Source organism: Lutjanus erythropterus, chromosome 5 (assembly GCF_056507025.1).
Source record: "Lutjanus erythropterus isolate fLutEry1 chromosome 5, fLutEry1.hap2, whole genome shotgun sequence".
NCBI lineage: Eukaryota > Metazoa > Chordata > Actinopteri > Lutjaniformes > Lutjanidae > Lutjanus > Lutjanus erythropterus.
This window is the reverse complement of record NC_139321.1, coordinates 17970285-17993199: the sequence shown is the minus strand read 5'-3', so window position 1 is coordinate 17993199 and position 22915 is coordinate 17970285. Positions and strand designations below refer to the sequence as shown.

General features: G+C 40.8%; 1 protein-coding gene across 2 annotated transcripts in view; it reads left to right on the top strand.

Moving 5' to 3' along the window:
* The window catches only part of mbnl3 (muscleblind-like splicing regulator 3), a 34451-nt gene that overhangs the window by 8017 nt on the left and 3519 nt on the right, over positions 1-22915 (top strand). The window contains exons 2-7 of one of the 2 annotated variants that reach the window (XM_084718966.1): positions 1933-2265; positions 2475-2923; positions 13178-13342; positions 14622-14825; positions 14919-15161; positions 17997-18150. In XM_084718966.1, the coding sequence (XP_084575092.1) occupies positions 2750-2923; positions 13178-13342; positions 14622-14825; positions 14919-15161; positions 17997-18150 (940 nt within the window). In that variant the 5' untranslated portion in view covers positions 1933-2265; positions 2475-2749. Of the gene's footprint in view, positions 1-1932; positions 2924-13177; positions 13343-14621; positions 14826-14918; positions 15162-17996; positions 18151-20310; positions 20347-22915 lie in introns of both variants that reach the window. The other variant, XM_084718968.1, reaches the window with a different exon arrangement.

Here is a 22915-nt window from a genome sequence, read left to right as displayed (position 1 = left end):
CTCTATTTTTAACTGCCCCCATTGTCCTCCAGTATCTGTATAGGCCCTGATAGAGGCTGAAGGCAAAGCTGACAAGGGAAGGCTTGGTTACACGGTTGGTAAAAGTCTTGGAAAGCAGAGTAGTATATGAGCGAGTGAGAGGTCATTACTGTGCGTATTCAAAGGTACAGGGTGCAGTATAAACTAGAATGGCTTTGGAGGAGGGCCAGTATTGCTGTGTCGCTTTCCAAGAATGGTTGTAATGGCAACTGTGCGCCATTTGGTGTCTGGTGTGGCGAGAGCGAGGAGAGGAAGTGAGGAGTGTTGCTGAGGAGCATTTTGATGATGCGGGTTGCATATTTCTGAGCTGCGTCAACTCGTCAGGGTGTGCGTAAGCAAAGCAAGGGTGCCTGACACTGATGTGGACCTGAATGCAGGACAGGAGAAAGCTGCAGGAGGAGCGCTTGTCTCGTCCCCCTGAGAAAAGTTTCTATCGATCTGTAGGTAGGCTGGGAAGGAGGAGGAGGCAGACAAGCATAATGGTTAAAGCAAGCAAAGCATTTGCTGTACCTGCTCATCTCTCATTCTTGCCTCTCTCTTCTTTTTTTTGGCTGGGATGTGTCTTTGTTCTTGTGTTTGAAGGTGGGTGTATCAATTCAGTTCCCACCTCCCCCCTTATCCCTCCTTCTCCCACTCCACTGCGGTGTTCTCCTTCTGGGCTGTCTATCTGCATACACACACACACACACACACACACACACACACACACACACACACACGTTCCCTCACACTCTCCCCCCCGTCGGTTCCTCCTTCTGTGTCTGCCGCCATCAGACGCAGGGACTGATAATATCTGCTCCAACCCCCTCTCCTCCTCCTATTTTTTGTACTCCTCCTCTCCTGCATCTCGCCTATTGTTTATTCACTTTGTGCATTAAAGTACCACTGTGCCCTTGTGTTTTATACCATATAGTCTTCCTTTATCTTTAATTTTTAAGTTCAAAACACAATTTGGACTTTGCCTTTCCCTGGGAAGCTATGTTAGAGTTTCCTCTGTATGTGTATCTTTATTGAGCCACCTCACTGATTGTTATCTGTATTCAGTTAGTGTCCGGACACGTCACTCCTGCTCCCTGCCCAGCACGCTGCATGCATCCTCACTGCAGTATAGTCTACAGTTTGAATAAGACACAACTTACTCCTCCATGTCTGTGAGAGTGGAGTCAGGAGTCAGCTCAGAGTTGTTGTACAGTTTGAATATTAGCATGTGGCTCAGCTCAGCCATGACTGTGCTGCTGTACCAGTGAAAAAAGCCTGGGAGGAACAAGGACGGGCTCTGTGGAGGGGAGGAGCCGCTGTGGAAACTGCCCTGTCATTGGTTTCTGATGTGCTCTGCGTGCCTGCAAAAGTCTGTCCAATTGGCCGCAGCCTTTGCATTGAGCACAGCAGCTGCAGTTGTGAAGAACTAACCCCCCTCCTCTCTTTCTGCCCTGTCTCTCCTTTTCCTACTTCTTCTTCCCTTCACATTAATAACTGTCTGGGAATCATCGACCACACGTGCCAGCCGCTCATTTCAAGGACACTGCTTTTCACACTCATATAGCAGCTTCATGTCAAGTTAGTCAATTACTTTCTGCTCCATGGAGCTCAAGGGAGCTGAAGTGACGTCTCTGTCCTGCCTGCAATCTCCCTCCATCCCCTCTCTCCCTCTCTCTTGTATCACTTAATCAAGACATAGCTTGCCCTTTCCTGTTCATTGCTGCCTCCCTCCCTCCTGTATGCTCTGTTCCCCTATTTGTTTGTCCTCGCTTTATTCCCTTCCCACCCTCCTGCCTCGTGGTCCTCATCACCCTCCGTTTAAACAAGCTCCGCACGAGGTTGTAGCTTTTTTTTTTCCTCTTCAACAGGCTGGTGGTTTGTTAATGCTTTGAATTAATGTTTCTGTTTTTGCAGAAGACAACAAGCAAGGACATGCAGCAGAGAGGTCAGTGAGGAGGATGACAACAGAAGAACAGACAACGGCGAAGGAGGGATGAGAAAGAGACTGAAATAAGAGGAGGAAGTGGAACTCCAAAGTGCCTACTGCGAGGGGTCGTTCGCTGCTGTTTGGCTGCTGCTGGATGAGAGCAGGACGGGGCTCAGTGTGTGTTTGGCCTCGAATGGAGGCTATATTTTATCCTGACAGCCACAGAGTCATCCATCCCACATTGCCGAGCTGCAGTCCCCACATACCCTGAGCTGAGCCTTGTCTCCACCTCGTCTCATCAGGGCAAGGACACCATCCCTGTAAGGTTCTGCTTTTTGCTCCTCAACAAAAATCCTCATTTTCAGGCTGTTCTAACCTAACTAGCCATGTTGACGTGAATGTAACAGTTACTTACGGTGGGCGTGAGTTGATTCAGGTGGCGGCACAGACGCTCGGTAACATATCTAAGCATGCCAGAGTGATGTCCTCACAGTAGTTTTTTCTTTATGTTTTTTTTTCTTCGAGACAGAGCTGGCCTCTGCTCGCAGTCAGCCCCCTCCGTCTCGCCCCGGTGAAACTTCAGCTGCCACTTTTCCCAGGAAGAACTAATAAACATCCCCTAAAATACACCAACCAAAAGGACTCGCTGCCTATTTGTGCTGAGGAAAAATATTTTTGCTTCCTCTGTGTGTTTTTTGCCAGGGACTTTTTTTTTCTTGCATCACTATTAGTCACCCTTGCTCTCATCAGACAGTTTTCCGTCCATCAGTCTCCACCGTTGCTCAGTGTTAGTGAGCGACTCTGATGGCCGTCAGCATGACCATGGGACGGGACACCAAATGGCTGACCCTGGAAGTGTGTCGTGAGTTTCAGAGAGGCACCTGCTCACGATCGGATGCTGAGTGCAAGTTTGCCCACCCCTCCCGGAGCTGCCATGTGGAGAATGGCCGAGTCATCGCCTGCTTTGACTCTCTCAAGGTAACAACGCCACAGACACACAGCAGTCCTTGACATACTACATCTTGTTTGTTTAGACACAAACATTGTGGTCTGTGTCAAGTTAGCTGATGGCTCTGCATAGTATTTGAACAAATAACTTGCTATGCTTGCAGACACGTATACTGAAAGAGACATGCAAATATACATGAACCAGAGCTTCCTATTGTGTTTTATTTTTGTTTTAGAGGAGGTGGCACACCTCATGTGGTCGTGCTATTTCACACATCAAATGCCATCTATGTAATGACTGTGAATATTTTTTAGGTTGTCATCTAACTAAATTGTTCAAGAAAGGAGAATTTCTTAGAAACCTTGCAAACTATGTCAGTCGGTCAGGTGACCCACCCATGTTACCCCCACTTTTTCAAAGCTACTTTTCTTAGAATTGTTCTAATTTCATCCATATGTCCTTGTGGTTCTGGGACTGAGAAGTATAAAGATGTTTATCTTAATTTTTATGTCCTTTTAATTGTGTTGTGAGTTTTAAGTATTATGAATTATGGTTAACAAGTTAATTGTCTTTATTAACAATGGAAAAAGTCTGAAAAAAGAATGAACCCATGAATCTTTTGTGGGAAGGAAAGATCTCAGGAGGGTGATCATTTTAACCCAAACCATGATCTTTCCCTAACTCTGACCAAGTGTTTTCTGTCCTTAAAAGGCTTTAACGACAGCAATGTCACATTATATAACGTAATTAGTTTGCACAAGGTGCAGAATAAAGAAACATTGTGTACAAATCTCAGAGGAGTTTTGCAAATACAAGGTTCCCTTCTAGACACAACCTTAAATTTTTGGCCTGTCATCATGGAGGCTTAGGCAATCTGTTTCAACTGAGGGTGCGTGATCTGGATCAAATGTTTTATCACAGTATGATTTTGTGATAGCAATATGTCATGAAATTTGTGTCGGTGGGTGTGGTGGGGGGGTGGGGCAGGAGGGCATAGACAAGCCTGATTAGAGTCTCTAATGTCAAGGTTACGTGTTATGTGTCTCATACCGCTCAATCAAGGTACTTAACATTACATTGATTTAAAAATCCTGTAAATCCTGTATTACCATAAAGCAGTCTTGCTCATTGATTTGCAACATTGCCTGCACTGATGTAATACAGCTAGATGCATTAAAGGAGTAGTTACCACTGTATGGTGCTCAAAAGTCTCTGACAGTGGACAGATTTCATTTTTCGGTACATGAAAGAGATAACACCTGGCATATTATATTTTCCATGATTGTAATAGACGTAATCACCTTCATGCAGGGCACTTAATTAGCGCCACCCATCACCAAATGCTGGTAAAAAATGCAAGTGGTTACTAGATTTGCTTCACCCACCAGCCAATGAAACAATGGTAATGGTTATCTCTTGAGAGGCTGGTAAAATTTGTTCATTCGTTTTCACATTTGGCCAGTGACAAAAAAGTTAGTTAGTTAGCCTCCATGGCATAGGTAACATTATTGCAGAAGTCCTCTCTTTCCTCTGACTGACTAGAGTTGTGCGATGTCTACCGAAATGGCATATGACGTTGTCTACAGTGAGACATAACAATGGGCGATGATATTGTGGCTTAGTCTAAAGGTGCCTTTGTCTCAGCACCACATGCCCGTAACTTTGCTGTGTTCAAAAAGAAAATAATAAATGGGACATAGCACTGCAGTAACCACCAGCAAGAGCTTCTTTTTATTTTCTTTCCCACATGTCAAAAACAAACCTTAGGCAACAACTCTGTAGGGACACTGAGGGGACACACTATCCCATAGCCTGTTAAATGAGAGAGGGCCCAGTGGTCAGTGACTGTCAGCCATCATGATGGACGATGGTATCCTCCGATGGCCCAACCCTAACTCACACAAATATTAAACATCATCAAAATTAAATTAGCATGTTTCTTACTGTGTAGCTGTTTTCATTTGTTGCACAAATAACCTCATCATTGCTATCTTTGCCTTTACTGTAGTGTCATACTGCCATAGTCTCGTGATACCAGAAAATTTGTCATTTCTAAATGCAATGCAGTTGCTTGAATGATAGCAAGAACAACTGCTAAGAAAACCTACACCCATTACATGTTCTTGAAGGACACACCTAAGCAGAAACAATGTTCTCTCCATCTTCTTCTCAGTAGCACATGATGTCACCACCCCAATATGAAGAGCAGCCCTCGAGACACTGAAGCTTTTACAGACTTGTGTGTCTAAATACTGCTGCATTCATTTCGAACTGAAATAAAACACATGCATCACAGATATCTGGTTACTAAAAGTTAATTCACACCTTCCAGCCAATTATAACTGAGGATTTTCAGAGGCCATGGTATAAATCATCATATTGCCCAGCCCAAAATCTAATCCAGGCAAACTGACATATAATTCTCTATACCTACATTCATATAGATAAGGAGTGGGTGATATGGCCCTAAAATATTATCACAATACTTATAATGATGGTGATAAAATAAATTTGTTGTATCACCAGTTTTTGTCAGGAAGGTATTCCTGCAGTTTACACACAACCCTGTTCTGATAGTTGCCCATACGTCCATATTCCATTATGATCTGATCGCGATGACGAAGCATAACGTCCCCTCTCTTCGACATTTTCCAGCTCCTCCTCCTCAGCTGGCTGCTTGCAACACAAAGGAGCAGCGATTCTATTCCCTCCAAATGTTCGAGCCTCTTGACCTCCGATAGTTGTGGTCAGACACAACAAAACAAAAAAACTGCTGTTGGGTCATATGCAACTCCGTGCTGTTTCTCTCATGTTGTTGGAGCAACCGAACAACACAGATTGGTTGCTTGCACATCACTCGTAGCATCTAGGAATGTGACTGGCTGTTTATGAACCAATGCGGGAGCATATGTGGAGTTTGTCTGTTAAATGATTGGCTGTTTGTAAGTCACTGATACCTGGGGCTGGGTAAAAAAATTTAAATACCAGTACCCATAAAGTGTTAGTGATACCAGTGGAGTGCTTCATTCGATACCTATTTTCAACGCTTGCTGTGATTGGCTGCAAGCAAAACCATACAAATATTTTTTTTCTAGATCTGGGTACCAAAAGGATTGAATGCAGGTATCACTTGACTGAAGAAGTTTCAATATTACTTGGTACTGGGTTATACCTTTAAGGTTTTGAGTACTGATATCCAACCCTCCTCGTAGCTCACGCCATCATTAAGGCATATGACAGGCTGTTTATGAGCCTGGGCGTAGTTGTTTCATGTTTTCATGACAGTTTACATTAAATGCATTTAAGTGAATCCATTGAACATTTTATTGAACTACTTTCTTATTACTATTGATGACGTCTATCCCCAATAGATATCACTATCGTTTTATTGCTCAAACCTACATATTAATGTTGTTTATTGACCTTCTATTTTTCTCTAACCAAACTACCTCCTCACAAATGAAGTTGCTTCCTCTTTTTTGAACTAAATTCCCCACTGTAGAACCTGTAGCAATGATATTTTCACTTTCAGCCACTCCTGTTGTTGCTCTGTCTAACAATGTAGTGGTCATTCTGTCAACAATATTGAATAAATTCACACAATATATCGTGATATAATTTTTTCTGACATGAAAAATGATCAATGATACAAAATGCCACATCCCTAATATAAATACTTACTATATAACAGCATCAGAAGGTATTTATTGTTTCCATTTCGACCAGTTCTCGTAAAGCCACTCTGCGGACAGTCTGTCTGTCCATCCATCAGTGATGCGGGCTCGTCAGTCGTGCTGCTTCAACATAACTGCAGCTGCTCTCCTGACTCTCGTCCTCTCCTCCACCACAGAACCACAACACTAGCTCCACTCATACACTGCACAGGAAACACTAACAGTCTGACAAGTGATGATGCTTTACAGTATTTCAGAAGAGCTCCGACTATCAACTACCAATTGCGCAAAAATAGAGAATAGACTGTTGCTGTGTCGGCGGCGTGTGCGCGTGTATATGTGTGTGTTTGTGAGAGGTTTTGCTCTAGCAGCTTTCTTGTAGGGAAAAAGTGAGACCCAGACAAGGGGCTTTCTGTCTGAGTGCAGCTGCTGTCTCCTCGTTTATTGAGTTAGAATTTATTATTCAGCCATTTTTCTGTGTTATGTCCTCCAGAGCAGGAGGGAGATGGAGAGGGAGGGAGAGAAACGGAGAGGGGGGCCTAGCAACAGCACAGGAGTGCGTACCCATTGGATAGTTTGATCTTCCTGAGTGGCACGGCTGTTTTTAGCACAGAGCAACAGCCTGGCTCTGTACTGGTTGTATTGATGGGAGGAAGAGGCGAGCCGCTTTGTACCAAAGGCAGTGAACGAGCATTAAAGGCCACGTTTGGCTGTTTGAAGCCCTGGGGTCATGTTGTTAGTTTGAGAAAGAGCTGAAGTTGGTGACAGTTGAAGGTCAACGTGGCTTTCTTTATCAGGAGCTGCAGCGGGGCTTTAGTGCCAGCACAGTGTGTCAACAACCACCTCTTTTACAACAGTGTTTCTATTCCCATTGTTGTTATACTCAGCTGACAGCCGTTGTTTTTGGTCGACTGTGTAGAAAAAACAAAGAAGCACCTCGCTCGCCCCTCTACAGCATCACTCCTTCCTCCTGCTCCCCACCCACCCCTCCCTTCTTTGTTAATTTTATGGATTTATCTGCTAATGGCCTCCCTCCTCACTGGCCCTCCCATATCTGGCATCTCCAGCCCGGTCCGAGCCGGCCGCTGTCATTCCTTGTTGCTCCCCCATTAGCTCTGTCTGGTCGGTCTGAACCTGCTGCAGGGGAGGGAGGGAGGGGGCAGCTCCTCACCGTCGAGCTCTTTTTACCTTGTTAACTGGAGTGCCTCTGTCATCTCAAAGGATTAATGTGGACATCACATCTGCCCAACATACAACAGATTCAACAGCAGTGTCACTTTTGGATGACATCGTGGTAGAGCTGTATCTAATAATTTTTTTAATTTATCAGTTAACCTGTAGGATACAGATTACTCAATTGATTCATTTGGCCTATAACATAACAGAAAAATTAACACAAGTTTTGAGACCCAAGGGCAACTTCATTGAAGTGCTTCTTTAGTCCAAACAACAATTATAAACCCCAAAATATTCGGGGTGGGCATTTCAAGCAGAAATACTATTTGATATTCACTGAGAACTATTTGACCGGTCTTCGAAGATTGACCACTCGCCAGCATACACACCCACACAGTGAGAGAAAGTGAGAAGGGTTTGCTCTCATATGACTGTGCATAGTTGTTGTAGACATGTGAAATGCTAGCTTTACCTGTGTCTGATTTAGCCTGGCTTGTCGCTGTAACTAGCTTTCAGTGGTCCAGTCTCTGCTGATGGAAGATGGTAGCAAGACATTGCGGTAGCATTCATAAACAGAAACTTTTCCTCTGCAGCAACAAACCCAGTACACAAGCTACTAACTGCAACATCTAGCATCTAGCTCATCTCACAGTCACAGCACTATGGCAAATGCTCTACTGCTCTTGTGCAAGAAAGAGCCAAACTAGTAACGCATTACTACCAGGTGCCGGTATATATGAAAGGAAAATATATTTTTTAAGACAAGATGGTAGTAGATGCATACACTATTCTGTATTTTATAATTTAATGACTATTCAAAAATTCAAAACGCAAAAGATGCTCAGTTTAATATCATGTAAGACAAGGAAAAACAGGAAATCTTCAAATTTGAAAGGCTGGCACGAACAAGCTTCTGCACTTTTTCCATGAACAAGAGTAACTGCTGGATTGCCAAGTCAAGCTGCACAAAGCAGATTGAACAGGCAGGAAGTCAGACACAGAAACAGCATAGAGAAGTTCTATATTGATTCAGAAAAAAAAGAAAATATTTAACTACTTAGCCTACAGAATTTACCCATGGTAAAAGCACAAACGTCAAGGAAATACTGACGTAATTAAAAAAAATCTGAGTCAGTCAAACAAAATGCAGGCGAGTAAAAGGCTCCTGGTACAAAGTAAGGCTGAGGAGCCTCATGGTGGCGCTAGGTCAATACTTGAGAGGTCACTGAAGTCAGTAGTATTTGTCCTCCTGTGTTAAATTTAATCTTAATCCATCCAGTAGTTACCGAGGTATTTCACTCTTAACCAAAGTGTTGGTGATAGACCAGCAGTGCCATCCATACAGTCATGCCATTAGCAGGGCTATGAAACGTCTGAAACAATTAATCGATTATCAAAATTATTGCCAATTTATTTTCTGTCAATGAACTAATCAATGAATTGACTAATTGTTTCAGTACAATATCGTTGTACTGAAAAAAAAAAGAGAGCCCAAACTTGAACCTGGTGATCCTTTAGCTGAAGGAAAACATGTTTGCCTCATAAACATTTGGGATATAATGCAGCTCTAAAAATGAGTATAACAGTTAAGATCAGTGCAGTGATTCTATTTATCGATGTCCCATCTTTCTATTCTTTCTCTGGATGCATCAACAGCACACCTCCTTACTAACAGGGACTTTCTCTGTGTTGCGTAGTGTGTTGCTATGGCTACCAAAAGGAGATTCCTGACCCAATGCTCTACTCAACAACACTTTTCAATGCCTCCCGTCTCTGCAGCAGATTTTTTAGCGTTTAAAATGGATTTGTATCTGTATCAATGTTCATGCTGTGGAGCACAGAATTCAGACTATATAAAAAGCAGATCATTTTATTAGGCTCATTAAAGGTACATTTCTTTCTCTCTGAATTTGAGCAAGCTTGCTGGGCTCATGGGACTCACTCCTCATTACAGACTCATCCCTATACACACAGCTCGCTGACGCAATGCTTGCTGGCATCTCTAGTGTAGGCATGAGTGTTTGCGTATTCCTGTGAACCATCCTGGCCATTTTTCAGGCTGCTACATGTCTGCTTGTACGCTTTACGTCTGGTGTGTGAGGTTGTGTGTGAATCCCTCCAGGATGCTGTTATAGGAGACACTGCGGTTTCCTCCTGTCCTGTATAGCTCTCCTGCTGCTAAACCCTTTTTTCTTTAACGTGTCCTCCTCTCAGCGTGACATCATCCATCACCGTCAGAGTCTCTGCACCATGACGTCAGTTTTTTTAGTTTTTTATTTTCCGTTGCTTTAGTGCTATGTCAGTTCACGGTCACCAAATGAGAGCTGGTGTGTGTGGGTGTGGTTTGATGACAGAGCATGAGGCTGACGTTCAGTTTAGCAGGTTAACAGCTCATCTGCAGGGGCAAACAGCTGCTGGCGGCCCAGGGGTTTAATGGAGACTGCAGTTTTTCCTGTGTGTGTGAGTGTGTGTTGACCTGCAGTGTTCCTGCAGCACCATCTTCACCTTCCCCACAGACTCCAGCAAGGAGGAAGGACACTGCTTTAATGACATTCAGGGGGAAAATGAATTGCTTTTAGATAAATGGCTCCAAATCTGATTTAGCGCTTGTCAAGAACCCAAGAATGACAACTAAAAATGAGTATAAATGATCACATTTGATCAAAATGGTTTGTGGCAGACGCGTCTGAATCGGGGTGAACCCTCAGATGACAAAAATACATAATTATAGCAACCTAAGTTAGTATTAGGTTAGTGAAAAGCATTGTTATGGTTGTATAGCTTCACTTTGGATGTAAAACATTGCATTGATCACAAGATTAAATATCGATACTGAAATATTTTGGCAAAGTAGGACTATTGTAGAACTATTGTTCAGTTTCTATCAAATAATCAAATTAATTTATGGTTCAAAGTACTGTTGAGCTGCATGACCTCTGGAAATGTTTTTATAACCATTTCTTGCCGTTTCACTCATGTGTTTTGTAAAGGGCATCACTGAAATACTTGCAGACAAACAGTCTGCCATCATTGTTTAAGCCTGCATGTGCCGAGTGAAGCTTTGCATACAGGACAAATAGAAACACTTTGACTATGCACATAAGCTCAACATTAAAATACTGGCTGCTCAGCCAGCACAGCTCATGCTGCATTTGTTAATGAATAGTCATGAATAGTTTTCTGTGTTCGTTACATTAACATGTTTAACACAGCCATGGGGAAGTAGAGCTCGTGTTTTTCATAATTCATTGGCGTTATTGAGACATTTTGTTCCAACATAAAGGTGTAACACTTGCATCTGTGTGATTTATTCATGAAAACTGTCCTTCACTTGACCAGACAAATCTGTGAGCTTATGTTTTATTTGCTCTGGCACATACGTCAGACCACCCTCTCACTCAGATTCCCACCTGTCCTGCATCTGGTCAGTCCCAGCCATGTATTAAGAATGGGGCGAGTTTTCATACAGTGATTGACAGAGGATAGTCACATATCAGTGATGTCACACATTTTGAGCGCTGTACACAAGTCAAGTCACTATCAAACCAGGCAGTGCTGATCGATCTACTTCTTACCTCAAATGTTTTCAGAATCACATCTTAGTATACTGTTTAGCTGTAGTTTGAGAAAGTTTGTCGCCAGGTTGCCATTTTTTCCTGCTGAAAACTTTACCAAGCGCACTCCAAGGTGCATTTGTTGCTCATGGTGCATTCCATGTGGCTCTGAGGTCTGGGAATAACATTTTTGAGCTTGTTTACAACACATTGATGTGCAGAGCAACCATATTGGATTTTGAGGTCAGGGTTAGTTAGGTTCCAGCTTAAATTTCCAACATGGAACTTGAAAATACTGACTTCCTGGAACAAACAGGGTGCACCTATTTTTTTGTAGCTCTGACCGGTTGTAGGTCTGTGTCCCTTGGAAATCAAAAATGAACTGTGAGATCCCAGAATAATTTACTTTTGTGAAATAGTTTGGTGATCCCAGGCTGGTCCTTCACTTAACAGGAGTTTAAACCTCATGTCAGTAAACCTTTTGATCTAGAGGTGAGGGGAAATAAAGATCATGAACAAAAAGCCAATAATTAGAGATTATTCTTCCAACTGTAGTAGAATAATAATTTTCTCTGAATATATATTATTATATAAATTTTATTAAACTGATATGTGTAAATGTGTAACTTTCATATATAAAGTGGTGACATATGCTCAAGTGCAGATTTTACATTATACTTCATACGCTGAATACTTACATACTTTTGCTTAAAGCTACTACAGGGAACTTTCATATTTTATTGATTTTGGAGGCAGTGTGGACAAAAGTGGCAGTGTTTCCACTGTAATAACTACATAATATAACAAAATATCTATATAAATAAAATGCTTCTTTTTGACTGGGTAACATAAAGTTCACTGTAACTTTTGAGACTGTTTCATGACCAGTTAAAAATTCCTTGTAGTACATTTAAGTAAAGGATCTGAATGACACAGCTGAGAGTATCCTGGATGTTTGTAAAGGTTTCGGTACAATTGAAGGTTTAAAAAAATCAAGTTATCCCTCTTAGGCTTGCCAAGTAAGTTTTTTTTTTTTAATTTTAAACTTCCAGTATAATAAAATAAAACATTTCTGAGAACAGGAAGCGTCCTGCCTCTGTTCTGTCCCCATTTTAGCTCATCTCTGAACAAAAGTCAACAAGTGCATGTGATGCAGTCAGGCACATATACTACTTTGAAATGTTTGTTTTTTTCTCTGTCTGGAAAGTAGCTAATTTATTGGACTGATAATGACCAGGTGGAGATACAAAACGTGTCGCACAGGCTGTGAGAGTCGAGCATATGTTTTCACACACCAGCTTTATCTCTGTTTCAGTGAAGTTTGTTTGACTTCTGCTGTCCCTCTGTGGAAAAATCCAATGCTGGCTCCAAACACTTCACCTGTCATTTCACATTTCTTTTAAAAAATGGCTTGTCAACCATATAAAATGAAAGTACAGTTTGATTGTAGTTCAGTGGCCAAGTAATTTGGTTGTAGAAAGCAAAAACAGCTTTGAATGACTGCCAGTTAAACGTCAACATGGCTGTTTTACTCAGATTGTTGTTTATTCCAGCATAGCGTAGTTTTAATTATGAACATTTTTAGAAAGTGGTTGCAAATTTCTCATGAATTATCCAATATGCAGTCTGCTGGGACTTCATTAGTACTTAATTTCACCAGAATTTACTATACATAGTTCTGCTCTTTAAAAGACTTGATTCTACATGTTTAATTTAACTAATTGTACTTGATTGATTACACGGATGACTTCAACTAAACCTAGATCACGTTATTTCCATCTCCCTGTATTGCAACTTCTTCTCCCTTTATTAAGAGTCACTGCAGAGTGACCCCCATATGCCTGCTCTTCACCTTTTCTCCCCCCCTTCTCCTCCTCAGGGTCGCTGCACACGTGAGAACTGTAAATACCTGCACCCACCTCCACACCTGAAAACCCAGCTGGAGATTAACGGGAGGAACAACCTAATCCAGCAGAAGGCCGCGGCAGCCATGTTGGCTCAACAGATGCAGTTCATGCTGCCTGGAGCACAGTTGCAGCCCATAGTGAGCAGCCCACACTAAAACTACAAATGTTCAGTTAATGTAGTGTGTTTGAAGAAATATCAATTATTCATTAAATGCTGCACTTTTTGTACTGTCAGTGATGTTCTGGTCAGTAACAGGATTGCGTATATAATAGAATAATATTTGACTTCCTGCTGGCATCAAGTGCCCAACTTCTTTCATCCACAAAAAAAAATTAAATAGAACTATAAATAAAACTCATCCTCTCTCTATTATTTAAATATAAGAAAGCCAGCATTACTTCCTTTGCCTCCTGTCCTTTTACAGTGAGAATTATGTACAGACATATCTGCCAAATAAAACTATTTTAAAAATATTATTTAATCAAGGCACATCATTTTTGTTATATTTTAGTAATTATTATATCTTTGATTAAAAATCTTATTCACATAGAAATGACATACAATAGATTATGATGACAGTTTTAATCAGCAACAGTGAAGGTAAAAGGAAATGTGAATTTCAAAAGTGACCTGCATGATCTTTTCTATATTGTCGATGCAATACATGCTGTTTTACTTTTGACAGCAAATTTTGATTTAGTTTTATCCAGTCTTTTGACTAAAATATTATTTACTTTTAGTCATATTTTAGTCATCTGAATTGTTTTAGTTTCAGTCTTGATTTAGTTTAGATTTTAGTTACAGTGCAATCTTAAGACTGGCAACTCTGGATCATACACTTCTCCAATCAGCGCAGGACAACAGTGGTTTCTTTTAACTTGTGATGTATTTCAAGTTTAACAGAAACACATTAGCACAGGTTAGCTGATAAAATAACTTGAGCTTGAAAAACATAAACGTGTGTTTACCTTTGCATGAATGTCAGGATGACTCGTTTGTAAATGTCACTTAAAGTTTGTTCTGGTTTTACCAGTGATTGTTACACCATTGTTTACAAAGGCTCTTGTTTTCCTTGACATCAGATGTGAAATTTATCCCTGTTTCTTTTTCTTGTAAATGATATTCCTGTGCAGTTTAGGCTGATCTAGTTTGGGTGGATCAGTACTGTCCAGTTTTGTGCATCTAACCTCCCTATCATACGGAGATTAGATCTAATCTCATCTTAACCCGTCTGTCTTGTTTGTATTAATGTGCTTTTTAATGTTTAATGTAAGGCCCCAGGTAACTGCATTGTTCTCACTGCTCTAAAACACAGACAGTCCTGGTTATGTTATCACCAAATCCTCTCCTAAAGAGGAAGCTCTGCTATAACTTGTTTTGTCTCTCTCGTCTCTGCTGTCCTCTCCCTCCCTCAGACAACATTCCCAATGACGCCCTCTCTGGCAACGAGTCCCAGTATGGCATTCAGTCCATATCTGAGCCACATGGGCCCAGGCATGGGCTTGATGCCTGAGCTGCTGCCCAGTACTCCCCTGCTGGTCCCTGGGAGTCCCACCGGCCTGGCAGCCATGGGCAACGGTACCTCTGCACAAAAACATGTGCGCACAGACAAGCTGGAGGTATGCAGCCTGCGTGCAGTTGTTGCGTTGCTATGTTTGGCCTCAGTATGATGAAAGGTAAATGTTGATCAGTGCTCCTGCTGACCCTGCCAGGTTTGTCGAGAATTCCAGCGCGGGAATTGCACGAGGGGTGAAAGCGACTGCCGCTACGCTCACCCCCTGGAGGCTGGCATGGTGGACTGCAGCGAGAACTCGGTCATCGTATGCATGGACTACATTAAAGGGCGCTGCAGCCGAGACAAGTGCAAGTACTTCCATCCCCCGGCTCACCTGCAGGCCAGGATCAAGGCTGCACAGCACCAAGCCAGTCAAAACACAGCGTCTGCCGCAGCCTTGGTGAGTCTTTCTCAGCACTGTAACACTGAGAACTCTTTGTTCTTTTACCAAAAATAAACCAAAGAGTTGGACATCAACTGCTTTTCTAGGATACAATGAACTCTAGAACAAAAAAAACACAGGTGTAAGCCAACACTCACCTTCTTAAAAGTTACAAATCAACCTTCCCCATATCTGCAGTGAAACAGGAGAAGATGTTCTCGTTCTCTACTTGGATATTGTTTACTGATGCAACGAAGGATCAGGGCATCACACCATCCCGTCCCGCAGGCAGCTTGAAATTTGATGATGTAGTCCAGGGATTATGTTTTTCATGAATGTGTGCTACTGTGCATGTGTCTGAGCCTGTACTCTGAGTGAAGCAAGCTACCAGGGCTAAAGTTAGCATTGTGAGCAGCAGCTATAACATAATCAGGTCAATCTGTAGAACTGATGCAGAAAAATAAGTAAGACGGTACTGGAAAAAGATACAAAATGGTAAAATAAAAGGGATGAGAATGACTGTATTATGGCTGCTGCTACCATACTGAATTGTCACCAGTGGTTCACATTTTCTCTGATTTGATCTTAATTTAATGAGGATAATCAGGCAGGATAATTAAAAAACTGATTATGAGGTATTAAACAGGGTTCCTACACAGCATGGGAAAGGACAGAATTTGATTTTAGTCATGTCCATGTCAGAAAAAGAAAAGAGAGTATGGAAAAATATTTGTATTTTCAGAGTGCCCATATTCTGTTTTCTAAAACATAAAATTCAGAATTTCTAAAAATAAATTGATCAAACAAGCAGAGTGTTTTTCGTGGTGTGTGGAGCAAAGAGTGTGGGCCAGATTGAGCTTGATATTGCTGAAAACAAGGCAAGAAGTATGCTGTATGACTGAAAGCACACTCCTGGGTGCTTTATAACTGTACTAAATCCTTTCGTGACCAATTTACAGGATCAGTGTATTGGAAATATCAGTGTATATGATGGAATAGTGGCACTAAATCTTGGCTTTATGGCCAATTTTTTTTATGATGCATGATGGACATGCCCCCCCCACAACTGGCTACTTTTCCCGACTGGCTGGCTACTCCATATCCCTGTGGAAAGCCCTGCTTATATAACGCTTACATACAGTGATGTAGTTATCATAAAATAAACAGACTATCTTTCCTGTGTAAGGAAAAGCATTATGGCTGCGTTCATTGTGGTTTCCATGGACACTGAATGAACAAGGCTGCACAGATGCTGTGAAAATTCTTAAACCTTTGTCAAAATATTTTCAAATTTTAATTATAAAAGAGACTAAAGAATATGAAGGGAACAATAATCTAATATTATTTGTCCCTCAATATGTTGAGGGAAAATAACACAAGTATAGGTATCACTGGTTAGTTTACTTCATCTTCGGGCAGAGGTGTTGGACAGTGAACCATCGTCCAACGTTCTGCATATCGGCCACAATTTTTTTCCACGGGCAGGCTTGACAATCCTAAATGTAAAGTCTCATTGGCCAAGGATTACAAATGGGAAAAGAAAGCTAGTTGTCAGATATATGGTCTGAAAAATCTACCAATAAGTCTGGAAATTTGAGTCTGGAAAGTATGGAATTTTAAAATGGAAATTCTGCAGGAACCCCGCAGTGAGTTTACTTCCTCATTGGACAGAGATGTTTGACAGCGGAACGCTGGCCAGCTCTCTGTGTAGGAGTGTGGACTGAAAGACCACAACGGGTAAATGCAAATTTTCTGAGCACTGGCTTGATGATTGCAAATATAAAGGCTGGTCGGCTAAAGATTTCAAATGAGAAAAAAGCTACTTGCAAAATATATGTAAAATCTTACCTTTCAGCAGTGAAAAGGGGTCTGTGGTACTGGGTGGTCCGGGGAAAGTTTTTAAGATTCATTCATTTAATTATCATGATTTAAAAAAATGTTTTGTTTTGTTTTGTTTTATTTTGTTTTGTTTTGTTTTAGAAAAGGCTGAACAATTCAATGAATAATATTTTGATTTGCTGTAAAATAGTTTATAGATTACCTCATCTAACAATCTATACCTCCTAATAAAGATATACAAATATAGATCCTCCTCCTGCCAGTCAAGCAGATGTCACCCATAGGTCACCTGTTAATGAAACCGGCTCTCTCTAATCCATACACATACATGAGAGGTGCCTGGGATAATTTCGATCTTGTAAGGGATCCTTGGCTGAGAAATAAGTGAGAAGCAAAGCCCCACAGTTCCTCGCTACAATCTCATGGCATTTATTTGCCAGCTAATAGCATACATAGTCACAATGTAATATACATGTTGACAGATGGATTTTAAAACCATTTATTAACATAATAAATATCTAGACATTGATACTCAGATGTCAAATAATCTGCAAGTCTGGAAATTTAAACCTGAAAAGCATTAAATTTAGAAAAGGAAAAATGTGTAGGGTCCCTAATTAAAGACAGCTTGGTATCACGTCCTACAATGTGATATTCGTATGTACTCATGTTATAATTGTATTTGACCTGTTCTCCTGTTGTCTTCCACTGCAGTGTGATGTTTCAGCACTGGCCCCATTAGTGAATGAAATCATAGCAATCCCATTTTGCTCTTGGCCTGACCTCTGGGCCGTCCTACATCAGTTCAGCTAATGTTACATACTGCAGTGTCCTCTTGTGGTGGTAAACAGAAACATCCACCTCGACTGGATGTTCATTCACTGTGAGATACTGTATATTTACTTTTGAGATAACACCAGATAGTGCGGTTCTTTGTTTCAGGGAGAGTGCTGACGTTTTGTAGATGGGGTTGAAAGATCTCACCTCCTTTTCTCTGGGTTTCTCCCTGGCCAGGCTCTTCCTCCAGGCGCCATGCAGCCGCTACCAAAGAGGCCAATCATAGAGAAGAGCAACGGAGCTGCTGCCACCGTCTTCAACCCCAGCATGTTCCACTACCAGCAAGCCCTGGCTAACATGCAGCTCCAGCAACCAGCCTTCATCCCCACTGGTGAGTCCCTGCACACACTGAAACATAGTCCATCCAGTGTTTACCTGTACGAGGTAAACTGGAACTTCATTCTGGGCAGACAAATACAAGGGGATTAGTTTTGTTAGACGACTAAATAATATTTTTGAGATACGCAAATTTACTTGTGGGGCGGTAACTACATGCATGTTGTGTCGCTGTGCAAGTCGTTTCTGCAGTCTAACTGCTCGCCTTTGCCCTTCTATTACACCACGTTTCTCTTCCTTCCTTGTGTTGCTGCTTGCATTTGCTTCACTTTTGCTTAACATGTGGTGAGACAAGTTGAAGCCACAAACAAAGTTAGAGAACATGTGTTATAGTAATCAGTCTAAACAAAACACCCAAAATAAACACATCAGGAGGCCATAATGTGGGACTGATGGTGTGTGGGTAATGCATTGCAGGTTGTTTTAGTCGGATATTGGAAATCTTACAAGTCCTAATATTTAAAAAGCAAAGTTGCTGGTGTTGTGGCTGAAAGTAGCAGGAAGTCATAGAAGAAGCATAAACAAAACAGTGACAGTCAACAGCAGTCCTACTACTCTTAAACATATTTAAGTTCCCATAACATGATTGTAATTTTCTTCCATGGTTTTCATGTGTTTTTGTAGCAGAGACTTGATTTAAAGGGTTTAATTTAGATTAAGGGCTGGCTAAAAATCTATAATGACATTTATTTATTTGATTAAATTAGTGCTGACACAATTAATCACTTGATTAGTTGACTGACAGAATTAATTACCATTGGTTTCTAAAACTGCTTAATCGTTTAACTTGTGGGTTTTCATTGGGAGTCTGCAACTCCCAGGATCAATAGTGGGGTCCTCAGAATTACTGCAGGGGGGCTGCTAAATTTTTGTTGGATAGATTTAAACTTTTTTTTTCTGTATGAGTGAAACCAACATATTACTAAGAAAGATAAAGCTTTTTTTTGTTGTTGTTGTTTTGTTAAAACAAAACAAAACATTTAATCTACATAATCTCAACAAAAGACTACCTATGTATCCTCATTGAAATCCTAATACATCAGACATTTGTTTTTGTAAATAAAGTTAATAAAAAAACACATCAGTAACCACTAGTGAAAGTGTAGAGGGTGAGGCTAACACACCTAACATTAGCCATGCTACAACTGCTGCTGACTTGGCAGCTTTTAAGCACAAATGAGAGAAGACCCAAAAATATTCAATGCAGAACATGTAGTAGAGGGTCCCTGCTCTGTCTCTTTATCAGCTAAGAGGTCCATTGCCTGAAAAAGGTTGAAGAACGCCGGTTTGACTCATTTTTTGACTCAATATTTTCTGGTTCTAGCCTCTAAAATGTCAGGATTTGCTGCCTTTCTCCACTTTATATACTGATAAATGTAACTTGAGATGTTTGTGTTTGCAGTTTTAGTGCATAGTGTCACCTTGGGATTTCAAAATTTATGATAGATTAAACAATTATTCAAGTAATTGAAATAGCAATGAAAATACTCATTAGTTGAATCCCTAGGTGATACAGAATTCGTACCAGTGAAAAACAAACTTCATAGGGACATAAGATGACATTTTCTTATTAGATATTTGGCACATAATGGTACAGCGAACACTAGTGGGTATCGACACTGAAAAGACATTTTTCAGGTGTAAAGAAACAGTGGTTAGTGAAATGCCTGAAGTCTGTCAAACATGAATTATTGATAAGCCACATGCTTAAATTATACAACATAGAGGTCTGCAGCCAAACACCCACATACAGTACAGTACCTGCTCTGTGCTGAAGGGAGAGTAAACTGATTATTCATGCACATTTATTATACACAGGTTTCTTTTTTCATTTCTGCTTGGATTTACCACTTATACAATGTACTGAAGCTTGACATCTTGGTTGCTCATCAGTTGAAAGCAGTTCAGTTTTGCGCTCTTATCAGGTGTTTCTGTGTGTCTTTGTGTGTCGGCCCTATCTGTGACAGCCTCAGTGTCACTTGTGTCGCCTCCGCTAACCTGAACCTGTTGACTCACCTTGACCTGCCGCTGCCAATTACTGCTTCTTCTTTACCACAACTCTTTTCTTCCTTTTTGTTGTCCTCTTGCTGTCCTTCTCGTCTGCTCTCATCCATTATCTTGTTTTCCATATATGAAGCTTTACATAATGTTACAGGCTCTGTTGTGTGCATGGTGTCCTCAGGAGCCATTAGCAGCTCAGCTATATCTGATATATACAGTACGTAGGAGTGGACAGGAGCCTTTACGCATTTATGATTGATAGATTTATTGGAGAACAACATGACCGTACTGGTTAGTTTGTTTTAGCCAAGTCACTATTAATTCATGTGTGTTTTACAGTTCTGCCAACAGCACTCCAAAGCCATAGTATATTAGGATTTCAATGCATTTGTTTCATTCATAGCTACCCCAGAAATTTGGCACCTTCCTGTGATAGGTAACTCAAATCTAGAACGTGGATGATGAATGTAGACGTGGTAAAAGAAAAGGAGCTTTAAAAGTACTCCTTGCTAGTCTATGACACTGTTATTGTGATGGAGAGTAGAGGTGACGAAATGTTCACTGTGATACAGTACATCTCTCTAACACACAAAAGTTGACTTTTGCACCATCCTGTACTGGATGGAAAGCAGTTGTTGGTCAGCGGTAATGTACAGTATATAAAATGTGAAGGTAATGAGCTCAATTTGCTGTGTTTTAATACAAGGTTGTTAATATTGAGGTACATGTACGTTTTTAGGCAGAACATACTGCAGACGACTGTATCAGCTACTGAAGACCATATGATAGACATTTACTTTTGAGCTTCGGGTCTATTATCTTCCTCACTACATCATGTCTGTGTGTCATCATGTCTGCCTGTCTGCAATCACATTAACGTCCTATTTGTTTATCGAGTCATGCTTTGTGTAAGGTTGTCATTTCAACACTGCATGCCTGCTGTGTGTACTTGTGTGCATGTGTACTGTATATTTGCATGCAGGCTTAGGCAGTTCAGGTAGCTCAGGGAAGCAGGGCGAGGGACTGCAGTTGATATTGTTGCTGTAAGTCTTCCTCCCGTCTCTTGTAGGTTTTATGAAGTGTGCAGAGTCGGTGGTGAAGGGACTCAGACCCCTCCTGTACCAGCCCCCTTAAACACCCCAGAAACTCTGCTTAAACAGGCCTGAATTTAGCTGCGTGTACAGTAGTGCTTACCCATTTTTAGTGTGGCATGTGTGAAGAAAATTATCTCAATTATGATATTAAAAATATCTGAATAATTTGTAGTCCAATCATAGAAAATTAACACACACATAGAAAAGGAAGATACAGTGTCAGTTGTGGCGATGCTGATCTTAATTACAGTCATGAATCTTGTAGATGGTAATCATAAGAGGTTTGATGAAGACTGTTGTGGTGTGTGTGTGTGTGTGTGTGTGTGTGTGTGTGTGTGTGTGTGTGTGTGTGTGTGTGTGTGTGTGTGTGTGTGCGTCTTCATCCTGACTTGTCTTTGTGTTCTCCATCCATAATCACATTTACCACTGCTGTGTGCTGATATTACTATAGTAATAAACCGCATTTTGGAATAATTTTTGAGTCAGTAACAGCAGAAACTCAGGAGGCAGAAAAAAAGAAAAATAAATGTTTTCATGTGTCTATTGCTGGTATTAATCACAATTAAATATTTTTCCAGGAGGTGTTATGCTGCTGGTGGGAAACGAGAATTTACAACAATTTACAGCCGCTTTGATTGCAGTAAAACAGAACTCCAGTGATTTAGCTTTGCACTTCCATATGGTCTGGGGACTCACAGGAGATATATTGAAATAAAAATGGTCAAAATCAAAGCAGCAGATTTCAAATATTCAAAAAAGTCCTTTGTATGGGTCCAAAAACACAAGCACCCACAATGCAACCAAAAGCATCATTTCATTAGACCATCTCTACCTGATAACACAGGCTTTTTGTTAAAGGCTCTGCTCACCCACACAGGTGTTTTTAATCACTTTGGTTGATAAGCTGTCACAAAAACTAATTGTACTAACAAGCATTATAACAGTATATGATATAACACCCACCCAAAGAGGGAGTAACAGGTTTATTAGACGCAGCTGGTTACGGTACTGAAAGGAGGTCTCATTAAGCAACAGAAGTGAAAACACCTGTGTTTGGGTCGACCTAAGATGTACATGGGCTTTAAAAATGTCTAAGCCAAGCAGACTTGAGCACTACTCTAACTAGGGCTGTGTATTGGCAAGTATCTAGTAATATGATACACATTGTGTTTTACTTTAAAGGAGAAATCTGTAATATATTAACTGTACTAAAACATAAAATGACCCCAATATGTCATCAGAGATTAAGGAATGCTAAAAATGCTAAGTTGCGATACTTGCTTCTCTGACACCTCCACTCTTTCGAGACATGCTTTACTTTCTAACTCATCCTACACCCTTTTCGAACATAAAATTGAGATTTTGCAAAATACGTTAAGTTATTTTAGTTTGTTTTGTTTTTCTGCTTATATATTTTATTTTATATTAACATCTTTAACATAAGTTACTGTTCAAATTAATGCCAAATGTTCACAGAATTAGTGAATATTTCTTTCTGAGTCACAAGAAATCATCAGTAATTTTAAATTGAACAACATGTTGATAGAGTCAGACAGTGACTGAACTCCATTGCGTATTTTCAGAGCAGTGGACTTCTGTTTTCAGGATAACGGCCTTAACTTTGCATTGACTGACAAGTGACAGCTGATTAACTTACAGTGTAGG